The sequence below is a fragment of the Diceros bicornis genome, chromosome 19, assembly GCF_020826845.1.
Source record: "Diceros bicornis minor isolate mBicDic1 chromosome 19, mDicBic1.mat.cur, whole genome shotgun sequence".
Taxonomy (NCBI): Eukaryota; Metazoa; Chordata; class Mammalia; order Perissodactyla; family Rhinocerotidae; genus Diceros; species Diceros bicornis.
In genome coordinates this window covers 31130757-31148836 of record NC_080758.1, presented here as the reverse complement: position 1 = coordinate 31148836, position 18080 = coordinate 31130757, and the positions used below count along the sequence as shown (strand labels likewise).

Genomic DNA, 18080 nt, shown 5'->3' with positions numbered 1-18080 from the left:
GCCCAGGCTGCCCAAGGTGGATGTTCAAATCTTCGCTTCCCAAAGTCAGTTGTGGAGTGAGAGAGAAGCCAGGGCAACAGCAATACCTTGCATTTGCCTACAGTGCTGATAAAATTTCAGGTTTCGATAGTTTATATACGAACTTAGGGATTCTGTGTATAATTTCTGGTTTAGGGGATCAAATTGGGTTAGCAATCTCTAATACAACTTCCTTTATTTTCAAACAAAAATTCAAGGGAGAAAAGAAATCTCAACTCTCACACCCACATTTGGCAGGCAGCCACGTGCTTAAATCTGCTAGGAATTGTTGCTAAACTATAAGGATGGCAGAACTGATAGAGACCTCAGCCCACGGCTTCCCACTCGTCTGGTGAAACAACAGTCTGTTTTTTTCTGAAAGGAGTTAGGAAGGCATTCTGCCCCTTTCCAAGGTCTGTTCCCAGCTCCAACACTCAGAGTTTGTACCAATCAGAAACCTGAGTAGCTGTCTGTCTGCTGGCTGGGTGAAAATCTGTCAACTCTTCAAGGGGCTGCTCTCCAACAACCCCACCCCCTGGAAGTAAATCCATTTGGAATTTAAAAACTCATAGAAAACAGCCAAGAGGTAGTAGGGAGAAGAGCCTAAGATCTGTTTCTACTCTTACAAAGGTCTCCTAAGAACTTGTTCATGAAGGAAATGAGATTTTCCCTTGTAAATTCATTAAAGGATGATAGGGAAAATTTATCCGAATGAATCAGACAGGCTTCCAGAACTGAAGGCTTTGACCACATCCTGATTGGGTAATTACTATATGAGGAAGAAAAATATCTGTCAGAAGAGGGAGAGGGTCACAGATGCAAAAGAGAAGAGGGGCCCATAAGCAAAAGACTGGTTGACGATAATGGCAAAGACAGCCCTAAGACAGGAAGGCAGGGATGTGGGGAATGGCGGAGGATGGACATTGGACACTCCAGTCCCATTGCTTCATCTACCGTCCCCAGTTCTGATTCTGTGCTAAAAATCATCTTTGGCTTATAAGGAAAGCATTTGCCCATCACCTGTACTGTGAGTACTTTGGTTTCCATGGCAGTGATTTTTCATTGCAAATTAATAGCTTGGAATTGGAATTATGCTTTAGCATCCCAAAAAACTAACTCTACTATCAGAAATAAAAGGCACTGCTGATGTAGACTTCAAATTTTCCAGTTCTTGCATCAGTTATTTCTCCTTGTAAATTAATAATCCTGTACCTGGTTTTATATATCTGTCTCATAAGCTTTATTAATGTGAGTCCTCCCCCGAGAGATGGATCCCCTGTCAGAGTGCTGATAAAATCGGTACAAAATATAAGCTTGCAAGGCTGAGGGCCAATAGAGGGAACGAACGTTGCCAAGTGAGGCCCCTGGAGACACAGCCTGCCAGTTGGTCACTTGGCAGCCACCTGACAGCCCCTCAAGGCTATGGGCATCTCAGCCTGGAAAGTGATGCCTTGGAGGGGGGAAGGCAGAGGCCAGGGAGAAGCTCTGCATGGACGCTCTTATCTTTCACTGGTTTAGAGAATCAGAAAATTGGGCTGGGGCGTGGGCAGGAGGAGACTCCAACTCCCCTCCTCAGAGCTGTGTGAGATGGTGGCTCCTGCCCCAGGACTGGGTTATTAGCTGGGCATGTCGTCTTGTTCTCCAGCTATATACAGGAAAACAAAATTCAAATAGTGGTGGAACAAGACACTGCCAAGCCATGCATCCTGTTTGTGGATGAAATTAGGGTCTGAATGACTAAAAACAACCGGTGAGGCTTGAGAAATAGTATGCAGAACAAGGAAAAGGGGACACCATTCTCTGAAATTTTTGGAAAGCATTTCCTCTAGGATACATAACTAAATTTTGAGAAATGGTACAGCATTCTTAAGAGGATACAAGAAATATGGCTTCTAGAGTAAAGGATGATAATTTGAGATTTTAAAAAGAATATAGTTGAGGTATGGAAGGATTGCAAAGTAGCTAAAAATTCAGTAATAGAATTATATTATAATTGAGACAGAAAAAAATTGATTCAATTATATTGAGATTAAACCTGAGAAATTTCAGACAATGCAAAGAAAGAGAAAACAAAGAATTAAAAACAATAAGAGAGGGTAAATACAGAGGACGAAGCACACTTTCTCAGTTGGGAAAAAAAAGGATTTGAGTGTAGTTGTTAAGCGGTAAATAGTTTCTAGATATAATTAACAAAATGACCCAGAGATAGTTGTCAGAAAATTAAAACTGAAAAAGGAGAAAAAATAATATTAGGAATGAAAAAGATTTAAACCCAACATATATGGAAAGTAATTACAAAAATTATGAGACCACCATCTGCAACTTTCTGGTAATAGATATGAAAATCTTAATGAAATGATCAAGTTTTGGGAAAAATATGAAATATCAAGATGTGCCTAAGAAAAAGGTAAAACTTGAAGACACCAATAAACAAGGAATACATGAAAAAATTATCAAGGTATTGTATAAAAATGGATGATTCATCAAAAAAGGTGTCCTGATTTGGGGTTTGCAGAATAAGATCCCAGAGGTTTTAACATCATCAATGCTGTGAGTTTCGTTCTTCATTGGAGAGGATTTGTCTCGAATACATCGAAGCCCTTACAGATAAGTAGAGAAATTGACAGGATACGGTTGGTTTCCAATCCTGGATGAATTGGAAAGGTCAACTGGACCTTACACTCAGAATTCTGGGCAAGCTGGACACAAATGGCGAGGCTGGGCAGGTGCCTGCGATAGTCACCCAGATTCAGAAGCTGAGCAAGCCCTCCCACAGGTTTACTGCCTCTGCACCACACACCTTAGCCATCAGCATCTTATAGGCGTAGAGTCGCTTGCCTTTCCCCTTTCCCAAGGCTCCTTCATACTTCTCCACAAATTCTTGGGCCTCCCTGGTTAGAAAAAAAAAAAAAAGGGCAGGAATTCAATTAACACCCTAATTCAATTAACACCCTAACCCAAAGAAGTCTGAACTACGAGGATGTGTATATGGCTGAAATCCTTAAACGTTTTTATGCCCCTAGTTAGAATGGAAGTTCCATGAGGGCAGAGCATTTTGTCGGTTCTGTCCACTGAAGCTTCCCAAATGCCAAGAATAGCAGAATTTTGGCCTCGCTGACCTTCTCCCTCTGGTGGTACACCCGTGAATGGTAAAAAGGACTTTGCAGATGTAATTAAGATTACTGACTTTAAGATAGGGAGATTATCCCGGATTCTCTGGAAGGGCCCAAGGTAATCACATGAATCCCTAAAAACAGAAGAAGGCAGAAGAGTCAGAGAGAGATGTGGTGGAGGGGAAAGTCAAAGAAATTCGGAGGAGGAGAATTATCGACCCTCTGTGGCTGGGCCCCTGTGGAGGATACCACATGGAAAGCAAGAGAAGGAAATGAATTCTGCCCAAAACCAGTGAGCTTGAAAGCAGACTTCGAATCCCAGGTGGGAATTGCAACCTTGGTGATATTTTGATTCTAGCCCCCTGAGCAGAGAATCCAGCCACACCTTGCTGGACTTCTGACTGACAGAACTGTGAGCTAGTAAACCAGTGTTGTTTTAAATTGTTAAGCTTGTGGTAATTTGTTACAGTGGCAATAGAAAATGAATACAGCATTCAGTAGATATTTGTGGACTGCATGAGTGTTGAATGAGGGAGTGAACATCCAGGGAAAGTTGGAAGAGAAACACATGGGTCAGTTTGTCTATTAGATATTCTAGGGTGGCATGCTGGAGCTGGTGAGGACTGATCTCTGAGAACCAACTGTTAAATGCTCAGGAACTTGGCCAACCAGTTGTTAAACCATTGGTAGCTTGAAATTGGCCATAGTGGGAGTATTTAGACTATAGGAAATCAGAAAATGCTACAAATCAGGCCCACTTTATCCTCTCTCACCCCCACCCCACAGAGAGCCAGTTTATCAGCAACCACTGGATAAACCCACACAAGTGGATGAAGAATGAAGTCCATCTCCAGGTGGACAGAAGAAGGCATTGTGGAGCTGTGTGCCTGGCCGCTGTTGCTCGCTACACAATATGTAGCCCCCCTCCAAAGTGCAAAGAGCCCCCGCTGCTCGCTACACAATACTTACACCCCCTCCAAAGTGCAAATGCGGGCAGTTGACATGAATCAAAGTCACTTTCTAAGCTGGGGTTAATCCCAAGGCTGGTTTTACTTGGATGTCTCAATATCAATGAGGCTGACTGTCCAGCTCCTGAGCCCATGGTCAAAAGGTGGGCTGTATGTATTCCATAATGGGATAGCTCACTGTTCCCCATCTAGGCAGCACATGTTCTGGCAGTGAGTTATCTGTGACTACCAACATTCTGTGACACCAAAGAATGATTTCATGTAATTCATATATATATATATATTTTTTTCTGAGGAGATCAGCCCTGAGCTAACATCCATGCCTATCCTCCTCTTTTTGCTGAGAAAGACTGGCCCTGAGCTAACATCCGGCCGATCTTCCTCCACTTTATGTGGGACGCCTCCACAGCATGGCCTGACAAGCGGTGCGTCTGTGCGCCCTGGGATCCGAACCCGAGCCGCCAGCAGTGGAGCGCGCACACTTAATCGCTGCGCCACGGGGCCGGCCCCATGTAATTCATATTTTTGTCCTGTTCTTGTATCTTACAAGTGAGCAAAGAGCACTTGCAGTTTGTGAGTTTAAATGCGCCAAGCTTTAAGATTTGGGGACTTAGATGAGAGTTCTCAAAAGCAAGGGGCAGCTCTTGTGCCTGAGCCATTGAGCCCAGCAGCGAATGCTTCTCTTCTCGATGTGCAGACCTCCAGAGCGCCCTCAGCAGAACAGAGGGCTCTGCCCAGTGCTGGGTGCAAACTCTGAGGACCATTTGCTGTGAAGAGTCCACCTGGTTTAAGAATTTTGATGGACACAGCAAACTTTTTTGAATTCAGTGAAGGTACCTAAATAATAACAACTAACATTTTTAGAGCAAACTCCTTTAAACATGTTACCTGTGATCCAGAATATCGTGTTCTTCCTTACCAGAGACAGTATTTGGTTTATGGAAACAGTGGCTCCCCGCCTGCACTTCCCAACTGTTGCAAATCTTATTTCTGTAAGGTGCTTCTGTCCCCTCCTTGTCAGCATTGTCCTTTCAAATGGGAACTTCCCGAAAACTCACCTCTCCTTTTCCTCAAACCAGATGGTGTGTGGTAAATGAAGGGGAAAGGAAGAGAGGAAAGATCTATTGTTTTGAGGCAGCTTCTAGGGGCCTGAATCTCAAGGTCACTTTTGGCAAGTGATTATTGACCCATCAGGCCCCTCCAACACTCAGCAGAGGAGGAAGTTATTGAAGAAAGGGCTTCTGGAGGCAGCCACACTACAGACACCACTTCAGAAACTCCTCACGTTTGCCTCCAGGAAGACTCTTCTTATAGAAAGAGTGGCCCAAATCACAGTTTGGAAAACATGGTCAAGGTGGCAAGCAATTACTGCTGGGAGGGAAGGAGATATATTGTGTGGCTGTTAGTGCCAGAGAGAACCAGGCAGAGAACCAGGCAAGATTCTGTGCCTCTCAGAGTGGCAGAGTTTTCATCTGAAAATGGGGATAGTATTGTGAGAATTAAATGTGTGAATGCATGCAGTGTGAGCACAACAATTTCATTCTGTGAGCAGTCACCCTTTCCCCTTCTGAGGAAATGGCAGCTCCTGGAGTGGGAAGCTGATAAGATTCTTTGCTAGCTGACAGGAGGAACCCTCTGCTCCCCCAGGTGCCTGGACAAGGGGCTTGGTAACGTGGCATTCCACAATGAGAACACCCTGAAGTTGACCCAAGGCATCACTCAGATTATATACTTGCCACATTCCTCCCCCAGTGAAGGAGATCGGATTCAAAATCACACTTAATTTTGAGATGCAGAGGTAAACATAGACACAGGGAAGCCTGTGTTTGATGACGAGAGTTTTGCTGTCCCATGCAGAATGCTGGGAGAGTGTATCAGCCAGGCTGAAATCTCAAAGACATCTGAATGTAGGTAAGGAACATAGGCGGCCAAAAGGAGGTGGCTAGAGGTTGGAAGTGGCCAGAGATCTAAGGTGATCTGGGCCATGCTGGTTTGGTGTCTCCCTTTGTCCCCACAAAATTTCCGTTTTTGGTTGTAGAGACAAGGATCAAACAGATGGTGAGCTCAATCTAAGTGGAAATTCACATCAGCCAAGTTGAGGCATCTGCTCTAAAGACCTTACCATGTCAATTTGAGGCCAGTTGAGGCTAGCCAAGAATGCCTGGCTTCCAATATGTGGTGGTTTTAAAGTATGTCAGCAAATTATTTGACATTCCTCCTTTTAAAATGTAGAACTTGGGCCAGCCCCGTGGCTTAGCAGTTAAGCGTGTGTGCTCCACTACTGGCAGCCCGGGTTCGGATCCCGGGCGCGCACTGACACACCGCTTCTCCGGCCACGCTGAGGCCGCATCCCACATACAGCAACTAGAAGGATGTGCAACTATGATATACAACTATCTGCTGGGGCTTTGGGGAAAAAAAAGGAGGAGGATTGGCAATAGATGTTAGCTCAGAGCCGGTCTTCCTCAGCAAAAAGAAGAGGATTGGCATGGATGTTAGCTCAGGGCTGATCTTCCTCAAACACACACAAAAAATAAATAAAATAAAATAAAATAAAACAAAACAAAATAAAATAAAATAAAATAAAATAAAATCTAGAACTTAATTCTCCTCCCCTTGAATGTGGGCCAGGCTTACTAACTTGCTGCCAATGAACAGAAAGGGGTAGAAGCAACAGTTTATGACTTCTGCGACTAGGACATAAAGGGCATTGTGACTTCCTCCTTGAATTCCTCCTCTTCTGGGGGAAGCTGGCTGCCATGTCATGAGGACACTCAAGTAGCCTATGGAGACTATGGAGAGAAACTGAGGCCTCCTTCTAACAACCAGAACCAATTTGTTATCCATGTGAGTGAGCCACCTTGAAAGTAGATTCGCCAGCCCCAATCAAACCTTTAGATGACTACAGCCCTGGCCAACACCTTGACTCAACCTTATGAGAGACTTCAAGTCAGAACTGATCAGCTTAGCTGCTTCTGAATTTCCAACCCATAGATGATAATAAATGTTTATTATTGTTTTAAACTACTAATTTTTGGGATAATTTATTACACAGCACTAGATAACTAATACACTGTAGTACCCAAACCACTGCTCTCTTTGGTGCATACACATTTAGGGTTGTTATGTCTTCTTAGCAGATTGACCCTTTTGTCATTATATAATGTTCATCTCTGTCCCTGGTAATTTTCTTTACTCTGAAGTTGACTTTATCTGATATTAACATAGCCTCTTCTACTACTTTATTTTGGTTAGTGTTTGCACGGTAAAATTTTTTGGCCATCTTTTTACTCTCAGCCTACATGTATGACCATATTTAAAGTGAGGTTCTTATAGATTGCATGTAGTTAGGTCATTTTTAAAATCCGCTCTGCCAATCTCTGTCTTTTAATTGGTGTATTTAAACCACTTCCATTTAATGTAATTATTGGTAGGTTTAAACCTACCATTTTATTTTTTGTTTTCTGTTTGTTCTCTCTGTTTTTCATTTCTGCTTTCCCTTTTCCTGCCTTCCTGTCGGTTACTTGAACATTTTTTAGGATTCCATTTTGACATTTCTACAGTGTTTTTGAGTGTATCTCTTTGTTTAGCTTTTTCAGTAGATGCTTTAGGGATATATATCAAAGTCTACTGGTGCTGATGTTTTACTAGTTAAATGTGTAGAAATATTACTTCCCTTTATGTCACTTTACCATCCCCATTTATAATTGTCTTAAATATTTCCTCCACATTCATTGAGAATCACATTAGATGGTGTTATAATTTTTCTTCAACTGTCAAACATAATTTTAAATATTCAAGAGGAGAAGGAAAATTTAATTTTTCCAATATTTTTGCTCTTAGCATATTCTTCCTTCTTAATGTTCTAAGATTACTATTTTATCATTTCTTTTCTGTTTAGAAAACTTTCTTTAGCCTTTCTTTTAGCATAGGTCTATTGGTGACAAATTTTTTTAGTTTTCCTTCATCTGAGAATATCTTGATTTTTCCTTTATTTTTGAAGGATATTTTTGCTAGATATAGAATTCTGGGTTGACAATTCTTTTCATATGGAACTTGAAAAATTGTCGTGCCACCTCCTTCTGTCCTCCATGGTTTCTGATGAGGAACTTTCTGTCATTCTAATTGTTTTTCCCCTGTAGGTAACACATTGTTTCTCTGACTGCTTATAAGTATTCAGAAGTTTGACTATGATGTTTCTTGACTTGGATTACTTTGGGTTTGTCCTGTTTGGGTTTTGTTTAGCTTCTTCAATCTGTACTTTTTGCGAAATTTGAGAAATTTTCAGTCATTCTTTCTCTGAAGACTTTTTCAGCCCCGCCCTCTTTCTCCTTTTCTTCTGGGGCTCCCTTTCCCCGCCTTATATCCAGGGAAAGGGATTTGGAGAAGACACTAATGTTAGATCATTTATTATAGTCCCACATGTCCCTGAGGCTCTGTTTACTTTTTTCACCAGACTATTTTCTCTCTATAGTTTAGATTGGGTAATTTCTCTTGTTCCAGCTTCAACTTCACTGATGCTTTACTCTGTTTTCTCCATTCTGCTGTTGGGCCCATTCACTGAATTTTTAAAAATTTCAGGTACTATATTCTTTACTCATAAAATTTCCAGTTGTTCTTCTTTATATTTTCTATATCTTTTCTGAGACTTTCTATTTCTTCCTTTGTTTCATGCATTTGTAAATTGCTCACTGAAGAATTTTTATTGTGGTTTCTTTAAAATCTTTGTCAGTTAATTCTAACATCTATGTCATCTTGGTGTTAGCATCTGTTGATTGTCTTATCATTCAGTTTGAGATCTTCCTGTTCTTGGTATGAAGAGTGATTTTTGATTGAAGCCTGGACATCTGGGAGATTATGTTATGAGGCTCTGGATCTTATTTAAATCTTGCATTTCAGCAGGCATCCTCTGACACTGCTTTAGGAGGTGAAGGGGGATGCTGCCTGGTTACTTCCAGGTGGAAAGCCAGGTTCTTCACTTGGCCTTCTTTGACACCAGGGCTAGGAGGAGCTCTGTGTTATTGCTGAGCAGGGATGGGAGTTCAGGCTCTCCGCTAGGCTTCTACTCATATCATCCTGGCTAGGAGGGATGCCTTATTACTGCCAGGTGGTGGTGAAAGTCCAGACTCCCTATGTGGCCTCCACAGACATCACAGGGAGAAGGAGGGTTCATTACTGCCCAGTGGGGATGAAAGTCCCTGCTCCCCACTTGGTCTTCTCTGACACCTAGTGAGGGTGTTGGTGGGCACCATGTTATAACCTGACATAGGAGGAAATCTAGGCTTCCCCACTTGGCTTTTGCTGCCGGGGGTGAGGGTGGGGCTGCTCTTTTGTTTGTGGGGTTTGGCTGGAGTAGCGTTGTTATTGTCTAAGAGTCTTCTTTTGCCAGGCTGTCTCTTTCCAGGTCCTTTGGCCAGAGAGAGCAGACTTTTCTTGATATGTTTTTTTTGTCTGTGTCTATCAGTGTTTCTGGGAGGGCAGCTTCTCCAATATCCAGTCTGGGATATAAAAGGCAAAAAAGAAACCCTGGAACTCAGCACCCTGTCATTCCTTTGGTCTTGAGTTCCTTAGTTAGTTTGCTCTCTTCTCTCCACTTTTATAAGCCTTCTTATGTTTGCTTTACATATAATGTCCAGGGTTTTAGTTGTACTTAGTGGGAAGAATACAGAAAAGTGTGTCTACTCCATCTTCCTGGAAGTATAATTCTTTAGATCTCTCTGAAGAGAGTTTGATAATTTTCTAAGGTATTAGGCTTCTGACAAAGCTGAGGGACACACCTGATTAATTCTATGATTAAAGCAAACATCCCTGACTCCTGGGCTCTAGAAGCTCTTTTGCCAACATCACAGCCTACCTGTGTTGTTATTAATGATGTCCACTAATAAATGTAGTCTCTGATTCATCTTTGTTCCCCATCCTCATCTCTCAGGGTTCAGCATAGTGTCTGACACAAAAGATTGTTCAAGCTTTAATAATAACTACCATTTATTAATTGCATATTATGTGCTGGGCACTTAATATAAATATTTTGAATTTGTCAGAACAACTCTGTGAGGCAGATATTATTATTCCTATTTTATAAATGAGGAATGTGAGGCTCAGAGAGGTTAAGGGAAGGAAACCAGCCTGAGAGGGATTGAATGGCCAGCCAAAGCCACCTGGATGCGGCAGAGGTGTGAACATGGGCTTGCCCCATTCACTGCTGTTGCTCTTTATGCCTTGCCTTCCTTCTTAGATTATCTACAACAACTATACCCAGGTCAGCCAGCTGCCTGACTGGGCCAGAGACTGGGGCCCCCAAAGCGTTGCTTCTAAAAAAAGAAGATGTAGTCTGGGGATGCTATCAGCAGTTGAAGACTTTACTGCCAGAAGAGGAACTCATACAAGAACCAAAGGGGTGCATTCTAGAATATCTAGTAATTCTGGAGAAGTGGTTACACATTAAGAGAGCAGGTTCTAGTCCAGAATTCCTGAATTCAAATCCTGGCCAGGCCACTTAACTCACTGTGTGACTTTGGGCAAATTACTCAATTGCTCTGTGCCTCAGTTTGCTCATCAGTAAAATGGGAACAATAATAATAGTACTGACATCACAGGGTGGTTATGAGGATTAAATAAATTGTTACACACACAGCACTCAAAACAGTGCCTGGCACATAGGGAGCACTCAGCAAATGCTGCTATATATGGAAAAGAAAGAATACTGAAAGATAAATAAGACACAGCTCTGTAAACAAGAGCATCCAGTCAAGAGAGAGGAAAGTGCCCTGGGGACCAGAGGGGCAGTAAATAACTCAGTCTGAATGCAAGGAGGGCAATGGGACTTCTCTGCAGAGGCTCAAGTCTCACATGGTGTGTAGGAATTAGCCAGGTGGGCTGGCAGAAAGCAGAGATCTTCTAGGCAGAGGAACTGGCTGGAATGGAGACCCAGAGGCTGGGAAGCCTTAGACTTGAGTCTGGGATAAGGCATCCTGGGAGAAGGAAGAGGAAGGAGAGAGGCCTGGAGGGAGGAGACCACTGTTTTCTGGGGAGACGTGCCCCAGTGAGAGAGACATGAGTCTTTTTAGTGTCTCAGGCCTTAGTCACTTCCCGCCCCTACCAAGAGCAGGAGCTCCGCCCCTCAGGCCTGGAGAAGAGGCCAGACTTCTCTGGGCAGCTGAATGGCCCTCAGGATTTTATGGTCCCTGAGACTTCCAGCTGGAGATCTCATTTCCACAAGCATCAGGGTTGCTTTTTGCACTGTTAATAAAAAATGTGTTTAGGTGACACCTGAGTGCGGGTGAGGTTCTGTTAGAGTGACAGATGGAAGGAGGAAGAACCTGTCCCTGAGGGACCAGGAGAAGAGACTCAGAAAAGGGGGGCTGGGAAGGAAGACAGCCACTGCCTGGAGCTGTACCTACTGCTCAAACTGTAGCCACTCCCACGTGTGACGTTTTAAATCTAAACAAATTAAAACAAAAAATTCAGTTTCTCAGTTGCACTAACTACTTTTCAAGTACAAGCCACGTGTGCCCAGCGGCTGCTGCATTAGACAGGGCAGATTTAGAGCATTTCCATCATCGCAGAAAGTTCTGCTGGTCAGCACTGGCCTGGAGGCACCGCAGGGAGCATTTCTTCCTGCAGCCTCATAGGAGACAAATGTACTAATTTGCAGGGCAGTGGAGTAAGCTCTATTTACCAGAACCCTTGTCAGGGTCTGCACTGTGTTTGTGCAGCCAGCATCTTTGCTGTGCCTCTGGGGTGCAAACAGTGAGGCTGAACATGTCAAATGGCTGCCATATTGTTCTACATAACAAAAGGGGGAGGAGTTTGATTTGAGCAATGAGGAAACTCAGGTGTGAGAGGAGCCAGGGAAAATGGCTTTATAGAGAAGGAAGGGGAAAGGGACTGCCCTGTGGCAGAAAAACACAGGAGGACTTAGGGGAAAACGGTAAGGTTGGAAGGGAATTTTTTTAGTAGAAAACCAAAAGTTAAGTAATGTGACTCCTGCCCTTATCTCAAAACTGCAGCAGAGACTCAAGAATGATAAAATGCTTGTTGTGCCAGGCTTTTGTATGGAAACCACAGGAGTGGCTGGGCTGAAAACAGGAGTTAGGGGCCTGGGTGCGAGGCTGGAACAACATTCATGGAGCATGACTGCAAGCTTGGCCCTGTGTTAGGTATTTGGGACATGAGAGTAGCTCAGACAGTCCCTCTCCCTGTTCTCCACACTGTAAGTAGGAGTGTGCTACACAAGGAGAGATTCTGGTGCTTAAAGAACACGAGAGAGGTCTGAACTTGTTGAAAGGCATGTCTGTGTCGGGTTATGAGGGAGGAACAGAAGCCACCAGATGAGATGGGGGTGCGAGACAGAAGGGGCGCTCAGGCAGTGGAAGGGTTGGGCACAGGCTGGAGTGTTATGATCCTCCATCTCTCCCTCCAGGCCCTGCTCCGTGCTGGCCGACAGCAGGGCCTCAAGCAACAGTCACTGCTCATGCCTGTCTTGGCTCTAACACCCCACCACCACCCTGCCCCGGTGCTGTGCTTGTTCTGGGGACAGAGGGGGACCAAAGCAGAGTGGGAGGGTGAATCCTTTGGGGCAGAGAGGAAGAAGGGACTCCCACACCCATCAGAAGGAGTGGAGACTTTTGGACATCGAGAGGCCCTAACCGACCACCACCTGCTCACCTGAGCTCCCGAAGCTTCTTCGCCATGGGCCAGGGCTTGCTCCGCATGGTGGCAATGAGCTTCTTCTTGTCTTCTACCTGCTCCAGGATCTGGGCCAGTTCCTCCTCAGACAGAGACTCCCCACCAGTGGCACTGGAGGCCAAGGAGGACGATCTGGAGGCAGAGCCAGAGCGGAGCAGAGGAGAGTGAAAAGGAGGCAACTGTCCTCGGGTGCTCTGTGGAATGCAGAAGAGCCCACGGGCAAGACATGTGGGCTATGCTCCCCGATGCTCACAGCTCTGACCACCGCTCACAGGCCTGCCCCTGCTCAGAAGCTCTCAGCGACACCCGCCACCTGTCAGAAGAGGCCACAACTCTGTCCTGTAGCCCAAGGTACAGGGAGGGCTGCCTTCCCAAACTTAATATCTCTGAGTCCTCCCCATACACCACACTCTAGTGCAGTGCTGCCCAATAGAAATATAGTGCAAGCCACTTATTATAATTTTAAATTTTCTAGTAGCCACATTAAAATTGTAAAAGGAAATGAATAAAATTAATTTTAATAATACATTTCATTTAATTCAATATATTAAAAAATTATAATTTCAACATGTAATCAATATAAAAATTATTAATGAGACATTTTACATTCTTTTTGTACTGTCTTCAAAATCCGGTGTTCATCTTGCACTCATTGTGCGTGTCAATTCAGACACTGAATTTTCATTGAACACATTTGATCTGTATTTGGATTTCATAAAATTTATAGTTAAAAAAGTAGATTCACATACCTAAATTGTTTTAGATATCCCTAAAAGTTTCCCAATAAATGAATCAAGTAGCAGAATATCATTTTCCTTTGACATTTGCATCTGCATTGACAAAATTACTTTGTCTTTTTTTTTTTTAAGAAGATACTTTGGCTTCAAAGTTAAATCAATTTCAAAACTATATCTATCTGTCCAACTTAAGTAAATTCACTAACTCTTGTGTCAACTCAATAGTATTAACACTGAATTAAATTAAATTGAATTTTAGAAATTCAGTTCCTCAGTCACACTAGCCACGTTTCAAGTGCCCAACGTGTGTCTGGTGCCTATTGTACTGGACAGCACAGCTGCAGAGAACTTCCAGCTGGAAACCCTGCCGTGTGACGACCCTCACCATCTCACAGACAATACTATGTGCTCAGCTGCCACGACATCCAAGTTCTTGTGTGTGCCCTTCACAGCCTCCTTCATTCATAAAAACAGTGACTCTCAGCTGAGTAAGATGGCAGCTGACAGGGGCATGGGGGTGGGGGGTGAGGGAGGGGCTGGAGAAGGGACTGGACCTGGGCTGCCTTCTTAGCAAGTTTCACAAATGGAAATAACAGGATGTGGGCTTGGGTAACCATAGGTTTCAGCAGTCTCCGTAAGTTTTAGCTTCTGATGAACTCCTGAGGAGCAAAGGAGAATTCACAGGAGGGAGGTGGAGAGGAGGGTCCCTAGCCCTTGAATGCAGGAAAGCCTAGAACATGGGGATTTTTTGCCACACCTCATGCACACCCCATGACATCTGCCTTTGGGTCTTTGCATAGGCTGTTCCCTCAGTCTCAGGGTGCATTCCGTCATTGCTTGTTTAAATTCCATCTGTGATTCAAAGCCTTGTTGAAATGCTTACCTTCTCCATGGAGGAACTCGGATACCCCAGTGCCCCACCAATCAGTGCTTCATCAGATCCTTTCTCGTATACATATTGCTTTACGCTTTGCCCTTATGATGACTGATCCCCATGTCCTGTCTCCCTTGCTAGAGTGTCAGCATCAGGGGGACAGCACTGAGTCTTTTTCATCTCTCTATGTCCTGCTATGGCATTTAGCTGAAAATGGCATGAATGAGTGCTTGTCTGTACCCCTTACTTTGCATCTGCCATCCAGACACCTGCGGTCTGTTTAGGAGGCTGCAGCTTCCCTCTAAAGTTCAGGACACTCCAGGCCCATCAGCGATGCATTCAAGTTCTCTTTAAGTTGCTAAGGGCACTGTGCATCCTTTACCCCTTTAGCTTGAGTCCAGGGACAATCAGACAGTGGACAAAAGCCCTAACCAAGCTGGAGATGGCTGACATGGGTGACAGAAGAAATCAGTGGCCCCTTTTGAGGGTCTCAGTTCTCCCTCTGTAAAGGTGGGGAGGTATGGTGGAATACCCCACCAAGAGTGTGGGCAAAGAAGATTTGTTAGAACCAGGTGGGAAGGAGCAGCAACTCTTTACTATAATTCCAACACCTCCAGCTGCTTTAAAATCCTCCCCACTCTTTATCAATTGGGATTCTTAAACATCCTGAGAAGGGAGTGAAGCAAAAAAGGGAGGCAATGAGAGAGAGAGATGTCCCATCTAAATTGGTAGCAAAACATGGAACTAAAATCCTGACCGCTTATTCCATAAGCTAGCTCTGTCTGCTACCCCATGTGTGCTAGTGCTAATGGAACAAAGGAAACAAGACAAATAAATCAAACCCCCAGATTCTAGAATTTCAGAGCTGGTGGAACCCTTGAAGGTCTTCTAGATCAATGCCACATTTCACAGAGGAGGACCCAGGTCCAGATTGGAAAATGGTGTGCTTAAGCCCTATGCTGATTCCTAAGTCCAATTTTGCTCACTTCTCTCAGCTCCTCTTCAAGAGCTGTGGTGAGTGACCAGCTGAAATTCAGGAGACCTCGGATCTTGTCCCACCTGTTGCAATGTCACCTCTCCACTCAGAGCTTCCACCTGCACCCTTCTGACATGAGGCCTTGAGCTGCGCATGCCCAGTGGCCACTCCACCTGCGGTGCCCGTGATCCTCCTGGTTCTGCCCCAGCTGCAGAGAGCTGGGCAGTGGCAAAGGCAGGGGCAAAGAGAAGCAGGAGGAGAGAGCAGGGCAGCCTATTCACCTGGGAGGGGACATCTGCCCCTCATTAGGGCAGGGAGAAGGGCCGGCAGGAGAGGGAAAGCACGGACTGAAAACGTGCCTGAATCAGAGTCACAACACACCTGTGTTTCTTCAGCCCCTTCCACATCTCCTCCTTCCCCGGCACCTCCTTTTCCTTCTTTGGGGGTGCTCTCTTCTCCTTGAAGGAAGGCCTCCTGTCCTCCTTCCTTCTCCCCTGGGAGGGCCTGTCTGCCGTGCTCAGCTCCGGTTCCCCCAGCTCCTCTCTGCGTCTCCTGCGCTCTGCCTGCTTCTTCGCGGGAGACCCCGGCTTTGGGCTGCTACCGGCCTGCTCCTTCCGGCCAGGAGGTGCTCCGCGCCTGCCAGGCGCCCCCTCAGCTTTGGGAGCCGGCTTCCTCGAGGGTCTCCTCCCAGACCTGTCACCTGCAGGGGCAGGAAATGGACAGTTCTGACCTCACTGTCTGGATCCCAGGCAAGTGCCGCCAGCTGTGAGAAATCAGATGTCCAAGATGCTTCCTGGAGCTTTTTGGCTCCAAAGACCACCTCTTTCGGAGCCTCTGGTCTAGGATGAGAATTACCATCTCCCTCCTCTGACTGGCTGGCACTCCCACACTCTAGGGAGTAAAGATCTAGGCACATGCCTTTCCTCCTCTCAGACGTTCAGTTTCTTGGGGTCAGAGCTGAGTCATCTCCTGACCCCCAGGGCCAAGGCCAAGCATGGGCCTCTTTTTGGTAAGGCTGGACCACTGAGACAGGAGGTGCTGGGCTGGCTCCATTCTCCAGGGGCTGCCCCCTCATGCACCCCTGTGTGGCACGAGGGAAGGGATGGAAGGCGAGAGCAGCCGAGCAGGTTCTGTTTCTCAACACTGCCTGAATTTTTTTTTTTAAACCATGACTTTATAGCATTGGCAAATGGCTTAGTTGAGCAGAATCTACTCAACAGTGTGAACTTTCCCAAACAGTTTGCCCAACAGCTAGTTTAAGCACAACTATCTGTACAGGCATTTATAAATTAAATGCAGGAAAAATTATAATGAGGTTCTGGTATTAATAACCAACCTCTCCACCACTTACTAGCTGGGTATCTTTGAGAAAGTCACTTAACCACTCTGAGTCTCAGCTCATCTCTAACATTTATCTCTGTGACCATAGATAAACTGTGTAACTTTTCTGCACCTCAGTTTCCTCATCTGTAAAATGGCTCTAGTAGCCCCTCTTCCCCATATGGCTACATGGTTGGGAGGCTTAATTAAAAAGAGTCAAGGATTTGGCCCAGGGGAAGTACTCAACAAAGGCCCTTTCCTCTCCTGTCTCCAGCCTGCCTTGCCACTTTTGCCCTCTGAGGCCCTGTGTCAGACGTGGGTATTGCCTGGGACCCCATCTGGCTGCAGAACAGTTGTTCTCACTGTCTACAGGTCTGTGTTTCCCTATACCCCGACCTTCCCCGCCAGGCTTTTCTGCCATGACCAGGCAGATTTCCCCAACTGCATTGTGAGAACTGAAACTTTGGGCAGAGCAGGGTGGGGTTTTGCCCCCCACCATTCCCAGCAGCAGTCCCATCAGTGATGAAGTCTGGGCCATGGAGTGCTAGGTTCCCAAATTCTCGCCTCTATCCTACTCCTTATCCAGTCTCCTCCCAAGCTTGTGCGTACAACGTAGTGGTCACAGAGAGCTTTCCTCTCTGCTTCTCTGACCCTTGAGCTTTAGTTCTGAGGAGCAAGCCACCCTGTGAAACAGTAACCCAAACTGGTTGACAGTTGGTGTGGATGAATTTGGGCAGACTGAGCTGGGGATTCAGAGTCTGGATGTCCAGGCCTGAAGCCCAGTTCTGCTGGTTATTACCTGGGTAACTCTGGGCAGGTTGCTTATTCTCTCTGAGTCAGTTTCCTCTTGGGTACTCAGTATGTGCTGTTGGCGGTCTGCCAACAGATAGATCCCCGTTACCTGGCCGCTGCATCATCCCCTAGCTGCTGTGCATGTTGGCTTTAACAACTTACAGCTTCTCCCTTCTCTAGGGAGCCTTGGTTTATGGGAACCGTCTTGTTGGGAAATGCCTGGGAGTTTACATCCCTCTCCTCTCCTTGAGTCAGCCCACAGCCAACTACCAACTGATATAGGGGGTACAAAAGTCCACTCCTCCTGACTCAAGGCAGAGCAAGTATGTGGTTCACTCATGCTCCAGAGCTCCCTATGGGATCAGGCCACAGCTAGACTCCAGCTGAACACACATGCTTGCTCAGCTCCTTCCCTTTCCCTGTCTTATTTCCCTCACTCCTTGTCTCTTAGAGCCGCCCTTGACAAATCACATGCACAAGACTCCCCACCTCAGGCTCTGCTTCCAGAGCACCCAATATATGTATAGGCACCTATCTCAAGGTGTTGGTAGGGAAATCCAACTTAGATAACACCTGTGCAAGTGTGATGTAAGC

At 45.3% G+C, this 18080-nt stretch overlaps 1 protein-coding gene across 1 annotated transcript in view; it reads right to left on the bottom strand.

Annotated features, from left to right (window-relative positions):
* Window positions 1-17611, bottom strand: part of TMC2 (transmembrane channel like 2) — a 57677-nt gene extending 40066 nt beyond the window's left edge. Inside the window, exons 1-4 of the mRNA XM_058562203.1 lie at window positions 17596-17611; window positions 15756-16074; window positions 12767-12919; window positions 2819-2909 (exon numbers count right to left, since the gene is read on the bottom strand). Of these exons, the coding sequence (XP_058418186.1) occupies window positions 2819-2909; window positions 12767-12919; window positions 15756-16074; window positions 17596-17611 (579 nt within the window). The remainder of the gene's footprint in view (window positions 1-2818; window positions 2910-12766; window positions 12920-15755; window positions 16075-17595) is intronic.
* Window positions 17612-18080: the final 469 nt, after the last annotated feature.